This window comes from Bos taurus, chromosome 5, assembly GCF_002263795.3.
Source record: "Bos taurus isolate L1 Dominette 01449 registration number 42190680 breed Hereford chromosome 5, ARS-UCD2.0, whole genome shotgun sequence".
Lineage (NCBI taxonomy): Eukaryota > Metazoa > Chordata > Mammalia > Artiodactyla > Bovidae > Bos > Bos taurus.
The window spans coordinates 117229227-117237212 of NC_037332.1; the positions used below are offsets into that span (position 1 = coordinate 117229227).

Below are 7986 nucleotides of genomic sequence, written 5' to 3' on the forward strand. Positions count from 1 at the left end.
AGCAGCTCCAGGGAAGCCACATTAGCGGCGCGTCCCGGCGCGAGGCTCACAATTCGGGAGGGGGGAGACGGCCCTGTGACGGGGGGTCAGGGGACAGCAGCTGGCACAGGCCCCCGTGTCAGCGCCAGGCACTGACGGTCTGTTGGGAGCTGAGACCCTCTCCTCGGTGGGGAACCCGCAGCCCCGAGCTGGTCAGCAGCCTGCCCGGCCCACCAGCTAGAGGGCAGCACAGCCAGGACCTGGGCCCGGGCCTGGCCTCTGGGTGCCAGCCCTGAGTGCCCAGGGGGTGGGCTTCGCATCCCCCGGAAGGTCCCTGGACCCCAAAGCGCTGGGGCAGCCGGCGTGTGAGGCCCGGTGCTGGGCGGCGCTGCCCTCCTCCTCCCAGCGGGTCTGGGGGGTTTCCTCCCAGCTGCAGGCCTTAGGGCCTGTTGGGGTCGACTTGGGGGGACAGGGTTTGTGGGGGCTGGAATGTTATCCCAGGGCCCCTCCTGCAGGGCCCTGTCCCCCCACCCTGCCTGTCGCCCACTCTGACCCCCTGTCTCTGCCCCCCAGGAGCTGGTCGCCCCCTGGGCCCCCTCCCCCCACACCACTGATCACTCACGTGGGCCCCCCACTTCCCAACCCTGCTGGTCACCCCTGGACCCCTATCCCCTGACCCCGCTCCCCACCCCCTGGCCCCCGCCCCCCATGACTGCTGTCTGTCCCCCTGGGCTCCCCCACCCCACTGGTCACCCCTGGGCCCCCCTCCCCCCAGCCTGCAGGTTGCCCCCCAGGCCCCCCGCCCCCGCTGACTGCTATCTCTCCCCCCGGGCCCCCTCCCCCAAGCCTGCGGGTCACCCCCTGGCCCTCCACCCCCGCTGACCGCTGTCTGTTCCCCCAGGAGCTGCTGCTCTTCCTTCAGAACCTGCCCACCGCCCACTGGGGTGACGAGGACGTCAGCCTGCTGTTGGCCGAGGCCTACCGCCTCAAGTTCGCCTTCGCGGACGCCCCCAATCACTACAAGAAGTGAGGCCAGCGCACTGCAGTGGGCCTCCCGTGCCGGGCAGCGCCCCTGCTGCTGGCTGCAGGCCCCAGCCGGGGAGGAGAGGCCTTGCTGGAGCCGCTCGCTGAGACGAGGCACCGGCCACGGTCAGGCCTGGTGAGGGCGGGCGGCCTCCGCCTCCCGAGATACCAAAGAGACCAGGGAGCAGCTGGCCACGGGGCCCTGGGGGCCAGCGCCCCGCCCCTGGCCCTGGAGCACCCTTGCCAAATGCCCACCTTGTGGCGCCCCCGCCCAGGGCAGCCTGGGAGGCAGCCCCCCTCGGAGGCCTGCTGTCCAGGCGCCAGGGGCAGAGGGAGGTGGCAGCCGCCTCCTACCTGCTTGGAAATTTAAAAATTCTATTCTGTTGAGTGACGAGAATAAAGTACAGACAAAGCTGTTGAGTGAAGCGTTGCACTAAGTCACGAAACCTCTCTGCCCTCCCCGGCCTCGGCCTCAGGCAGGCTTCTATAACTTGGTCACTTCACTGGGCCACGTTCCCGCTTTCTTGGCATAAACTTGGCTGGAAGGCCGACAGCGAGCCCAGGGGCACTCTGACTGCAGCCGCCAGCTGCCCGGAGCAGAGAGAGGCTCCGAGTTGCCTTACTTTGCACCCATGACCTCTGGAAAGAGGGAACCAGCCCGGGCGGTCTGCCGTGGAGCCCATGCAGGCGGGAGCCCCTCCACGAGGCAGCGTCAGTGTTGGCTGGCGCTCAGGCTCCCCTGGGCCCCTGGACAGGCAGGTGCAGCCGCTCCTGCCCCGTGACCAGGGGCCCTAAAGGACGCCGTCCCTTCTGCACCCCTCGGAGCTGGAGCCGCCCGAGCCCCTGCCCGTGCCATGTGTCCAGGTGCAAGTTGACTTGATCTGCTGGTCGTGGGGCGGCTAGCCCAGCTGCAGACCGGCCCGCCCCAGCCCGCCTGTTTTGCTCCCCACAGCTTCTCTGCCTGAGCTGGGGAGGACCCAGCAGGGTCACGTGGCCGCTGGCTCCCTGGACACCCCTGTGGGGCCCTGGGCTGCAGCTATAGCTCCGACCCCCCTGGGCAGGCCCCCGACCTCAGCGGCCACTTCTGCCCTCAGGCTCCCGTCCTCTTGCAGCATCTTTTTCCCATTTCGTGCCGGCTCTCGGGGCGGTGGGTCAGCCAGGACACCACCCCGTCTTTGCACAGCAGTTGAGGATCAGGTCACACAGATACATGTGTGTGATGGTACGGGTTTCTTATTTTATGAAAAGGGTTCCTGGGTCATTACATGTGCGTGGAAGTTAGCACAAAATATTGTGCAAACACCAGAAGCCCCAGGTCAGCCGGGAGACTCACTAGCCTTAGGCCAGACAGAGAGCACCCCCGGCCCTGGCATCAGGGGCTCCCCCACCAGCTCCCACAGCCCTGGCCCTCTGCTGCCCTCCCGACGGGCACCCAGTTCTGGGGAGAGCCCCCCTGCTTGGCACAGGAAGCCCGTCCTGCTTAGACCCCGGGCACTGCCCGCCGCGCTCAGGTTGTCCTTGGGGCCAAAATGCTGGGCACACGACAGGTGCGTGCCTCTGGCGGTGGCTTGCTTTTCAAATAGGAAGACTCTACACGGTCCAGTGAGGCCCTGCGCTTATCTTCATGTGTGTGTGAACCTGAAGCTGAACGTGAGGGGTGTTGGTGGGGGTCCTTGGAGTCTGAGCCAACCAATCTGAAGATTAAAGACTGTTCTTTCTGGAATACAAGGTGTGAAACGTGGAATAAAGGTGCAATGAAACCCCAGCCTCGGCCTGTGATTCACGACTCCCCTGAGGGGGTGGGTGTCCCTGCCAGGCGCCGGGCCCTCGGCTCTCTGCTTTGAGGCCGGGCAGGAGCCCAGCCCTGCAGCAGCTGCCGTGCCTTCTGTTCAGGCCACGGGGTCCCAGGCCTTCCGTTTGGGCCGTGGGGTCCTGGGCCTTCCATTCGGGCCTGGAATCCCGGGCCTTCCGTTCAGGCCAGCTGCAGTGTGCCCAGCCTGGCATTGGGCACAGCACCCGCATCTTGCTGATGCCCACCAGGGCCTCGGGGGACCTGAAGGTGCAGACCGACAGGACTCAAGACTCGAGCTGGACCCAAAGCCTAGGCTGCTCCGTTTGGGTGTCGGGGTCCAGCTGACCCTTAGCTGAGCCACTGTCCGTCTGTGGGCAGCAGGGACCTCCCCATCCGGCTGTGGTCCTTCCAGTGTCTGCTCGGGGCAGACACTGGGGTCCTGGGCCCACCGCTCCCGCTCCTGGGACCCAAGACACGCCCACCCGTCCCGCCCCCCTGCCCAGGGTGTCCCGGCCGCCCGTCCTCCCTTGTCGGTGAAACAAGGCCCCGTGAGCCCCGGCTTCTCAGGGCTGCTCTTGTGCCCCGTCCTCCGGGCTCCCCGTGTCTGCCTTCTCCCCCCTCACCGGGGACCCTGCAGGGCAGCACTTGCTGTCTGTCTCACCCCAGGGTAAGGGTCCATCCCCAGGGGTGAGCTACAGGCCCCTGGCGGGGGGTGCTGTGTGTGCTCCACCCCGCGTGAGCCTGGCCGGCCGGGCGGACCCCCGCAGGCCGAGGCGCGGGCTCAGGGCTGCGGGGTGGAGACCCACTGTCCCCGCCACGGGCGGGGGGCGGGAGGCGTCAGGCTCAGGTCCCGGCCCAGCCTTGGTGACAGCTGTCACTGGTGTCATCGATGGTGTTTGTGGCCCAGCGGTCGGCTCCTCAGGCCCACCTGGGGATCCCCGAGCCCCCATGGGCAGCTCAAATCCCAGCCGTCCGGGACAGAGCCCTGACTTGGGCAGCAGCTGGCCTGCCGTGTCTCACCCTCACCCTGCCTGTGGGCCCCCGAGCCGAGAGGGAGGGCTGGTGGGCCAGGTGCCAGGGAGGGCAGGTCCCGGGCGATTTGCGCTTCTGAAGGGACGCGCGGGTGGGAAGGGCTCTTTGCTGGTGTTTCCTGTGCATCTGAAAAAGAATCCCCTTGTGTCTGAGTGAACTGCTTCCCCTGGCCATGTGGGGCGTCTCTGTGGGAAGATGGGCCCTGTCTAGCCGCTGCAAGCCTGGGCCTCCAAGCCCGGCCACCCTGAGTTGGAGGTGACCGCCAGCCCACGGCCCAGTGCGTCAGCTCTCAGGGCTGGTGTTGGGTGAAGCTTGCTCAAAGAGCCAGGCAGCCGGGCCCTCCCTGGGCTGCCTCCCGGGCGCTCTCTCCCCTCCTGCCCACTCTGGTTCTCTCGTGTCCCCTTCCCAGTGCTTCCCTGGACCCAGGGGCTGTGCCCCTCTCAGCTTCAAGCCCTGGCCTCACTCATCCTGTATACAGTATGCGGCACGAAAACACACTGCAAACACCTCGAAACACAGAGAAAGATGATAACAAGCCTGGCAAACGCACCTGCGACCCAGGCGAGACGGGCTGAAATGCCATCATAGGCGCCGAGTGCTTGGAAATAACTGGAAATGATGACTCTTGAAAATAAAAACGGGCCCAGGACATAAAGTAGGCGGTTCACAAACAGAAGAGAAACAGGCACCTGACAAGATGCTCACATCATTCATTCATCATTTAGAGACGTGAAGACGAAGTCACAGACCATCTGACGGCCACGCGACCCCGGCTAAGGGTGTGGTAAGTTGTCAACGGCAACAGAAAACCAACCATCCACGCTGTAGTCTTCCTGTTTTTTCCTGGATATTTGGCAATGATTTTTATTGTTTTTACTTTGAACTGTCGCCCACCAGGCTCCTCTGTCCATGGAATTCTCCAGCAAGAACACTGGAGTGGGTCTCCAGTTCCTTCTCCAGGGGATCTTCCCGACCCATGGATTGAACTGGCGTCTCTTGCATCTCCTGCCTTGGCAGATGGGTTCTTTACCATTAGGGCCACCCAGGAACACACAGACGTATGCTATTGGGTTGGCCCAAAAGTTCGTTCGGGTTTCCTGTATGTGACGGAAAAACCCCAATGAGCTTTTGACCAACACAATTCTGACACACAGCCAGCAGACCGCACAACACACATCTGGGGACAGTGAGTTGTCACAACGCTGACGCCAGGAGCCGCCACTCTGTCAGGAAGCAGTGCGTGACCGGCACCCCAGGCCTCCCGGGCGCCCCCTCCCCAGGCTGGACGCCACCCTGACTCCAGACCCCATGCTGTGGTTTTCTTGCCACTAAACTGTTCTCCAGAGGGACCAGGGAGAGACTCTTCTGCAACACCTCCCCGTCTGGGAGTGGTCCCTGCGGTCGGGTGGCTGCGGATCGTTCCTCCCTGCCTCTGTCCTTTGCCTTACGTGCGAGGGTGACGATTTCTCCACTCCACTGCGGACGGACACTTGGGCTGTTTCCCTTTCGGGGCTGTTGTAAATACTGCTGCCCTGAACATCAGTGTGTGCATCCGTGGGCAAACACCTGCCCGGTTCTGCTGGGTGTCTGTCCGTCTAGAGGAAGAATTCCACGGCCATGTGGGGTGCCTATCTTCCCCTTTAGCAGATGATGGCAAACTGTTTGCCAAATGTATTCCAGTTTCCACCGGCGTGCTGTGAGGGTCCTCATTCCACATCGTCACTGTCAACTCGGTGTGGGCAGCCTTAGTCTTCTCAGGGGACTCATTTATCTCCATCAGCCTGGTCCAAACACCAGTTCAGAGTTCACGCAGTCTCTCTCCTAATGCCCATCATGTGGCCGAACCTGCTTCCTTCCTGCCGCAGCCAAAACAGAGACCTGCTTAATACACCTCGTTATGCTAATATCATAAGCATTTTCTCATATCATTAAATTATTCAAAAACATGATTTTAATGACTGCATAATATCCCGTTGCATGGATTAACATAATTTGTTTATTTCCTGCCTGTACACCAAGTTGCTGCTTTTTTTTTTTTTCCATCTGCAAATGATGCTGTGACAAAAGTCTTCGTTCCTGAACCTTTCTCCACGGTAGGTTGTAGTAGTGGAATTCTGTCATTCTTGCCCAATAGGCGGGTCGACAAATTTGACCGCTGCCCTCCTGCCCTGGTGGAGACCCACTCCCCTGATTTACTCGAGAATGTCTCGGAAAATACAAGTTTAAGAAATGATTTTGGAAGTTAAGGGTAACTTTTAAAAGAATAGTCAGAGTATAACTTCCAGAGGAGGAAAAGGAAAGCTGGTGAACAAAACCGATCGAGTCAAGAGGAGATAGGAAGGGAGTTTGGGAGTGGCAGAGAAAAAATCGGGTGAGTTAGGAAAAATGAACACGGCCCAGGGATGTTCAGATGTGCAAGTGATCATAACAAAGACCTGGCTCACACTCACCCCTTCAAAGGGATGCACGTCGTACTTCTTAAAAAAACCCTGCCAACAATATGATATTTACATGCGATACATCTAAAACAAAATGACATAAAATCTGAAATAAGAGGATGAAAAAAATAAATGGGAGGGAAATACTAAACCAGAAGGAAGCATGGCTGAGAATACCTGTGTTCCCCAGAAAGATCTGAGAAGAGTGCTCACAAGGACAAATGGTGTGTGCTGTGAGGAAGGGACGGCCTCAGTGAGCCGTGGGCCCACGCTGATAGGGCAGGAGACCCCAGTGGGAAGCGGAAATCCACCTGCCCACAGCGTAAGCAGACCGCAGCAGCCCGGGCTCCGCTGTCCTCCACTGTCTCCTGGAGTTTGCTCAAACTCACGTCCGTTGAGTGGGTGATGCCTTCAGCTTACGTTAGTCTCCTCTAAAAATTCACTTTGGTTTTAGCAGTCACTTCTGTTGTTTCTTTTCTACTCCAATAACTCCTGCTTCTCTTTATTATTTTAACCCTTGTGGGTTTTTATTTTTGCACCTTTGCTCTCTTTTTTCAGCTTAAGTTGAATGTTGAGCTACATTCTTTTAAATATTTGTCTTTCAATAAGACATTTACGGCTGTAAAGTCTCTGCTTACGGTTTTACCTGCTCCCCACACATTTTGACATTTTATTCTTTCACTATCATCTTGAAGGGCTTCCCTGACGCCTCAGATGCTAAAGAATTTGCCTGCAATGTGGGAGACCCGGGTTTGACCTCTGGTTAGGGAAGATCCCCTGGAGAAGGGACTGGCAACTCACTCCAGTACTCTTGCCTGGGGAATCCCATGGACAGAGGAGCCTGGCGGGCTGCAGTCCTCGGGGTCGTGAAGAATCGGACACGACTGAGTGACCAACGCTACTACTATCATCTTGAAATTTCCAGTCTGATTCCATTTTTATGATTATTTATATGTATAGTGGGCTTGGTTCTCTTTGGTTTTGACTTCTAATATCACTGCATCATGGACAGAATGAGGCTTTGGGTTTATTAAAAGTTCCTTGCCGCTGCTGCTGCTGCTAAGTCGATTCAGTCGTGTCCAATTCAGTGCGACACCGTAGACCACAGCCCACCAGGCTCCCCCACCCCTGGGATTCTCCAGGCAAGAACACTGGAGTGGGTTGCCATTTCCTTCTCCAATGCATGAAAGTGAAAAGTGAAAGTGAAGTCGCTCAGTCGTGTCCGACTCTTCATGACCCCATGGACTGCAGCCTACCAGGCTCCTCAGTCCATGGGATTTTCCAGGCAAGAGCACTGGAGTGGGGTGCCATCGCCTTCTCCTTATAGCAGGCCAAATACTTGTAAATGTTTTTCGTGTGCTAGAAATAAATGCACAATCCTTTGTGGACAGAAAAATTCTTCCTATTACATCACACCTTCGTTTCCATTTAAATTCCTCTTTGTCGAGCCTTTTTCTTCCCTAGGTCCACATTTTCTGTAAGAGACATGTTAATCTGTCTGCTTATGCTGTGGAAAGGTGAATTTCTGAACCTCAGTCCCGCAGTCGAGTCCGACTCTTTGCGACCCCGTGGACTGCAGCCCTCCCGGCGCCTCTGTCCATGGGATTCTCCAGGCAAGAATGCTGGAGTGGGTTGCCATGTCCTCCTCTAGGGGATTTTCCCAACCCAGGGATCGAACCCAGGTCTCCCACATTGCAGACGGATTCTTTACTGTGTGAGCCA

At 58.7% G+C, this 7986-nt stretch overlaps 1 protein-coding gene and 2 non-coding genes across 3 annotated transcripts in view; 2 read left to right on the top strand and 1 right to left on the bottom strand.

Annotated features, from left to right (window-relative positions):
- The window catches only part of TBC1D22A (TBC1 domain family member 22A), a 256637-nt gene extending 255215 nt beyond the window's left edge, over positions 1 to 1422 (top strand). Inside the window, 1 exon segment of the mRNA NM_001076520.1 lies at positions 881 to 1422. Within this exon segment, the coding sequence (NP_001069988.1) occupies positions 881 to 1009 (129 nt within the window). The 3' untranslated portion in view covers positions 1010 to 1422.
- A 3470-nt stretch (positions 1423 to 4892) lies between these two features.
- On the bottom strand, positions 4893 to 4968 carry MIR2285O-5 (microRNA mir-2285o-5). Its single transcript, NR_107782.1, has one exon. It is a non-coding gene; the product is annotated as a microRNA mir-2285o-5 (primary transcript).
- On the top strand, positions 4897 to 4963 carry MIR2284H (microRNA mir-2284h). The gene has a single exon (NR_031257.1). It is a non-coding gene; the product is annotated as a microRNA mir-2284h (primary transcript).
- Positions 4969 to 7986: the final 3018 nt, after the last annotated feature.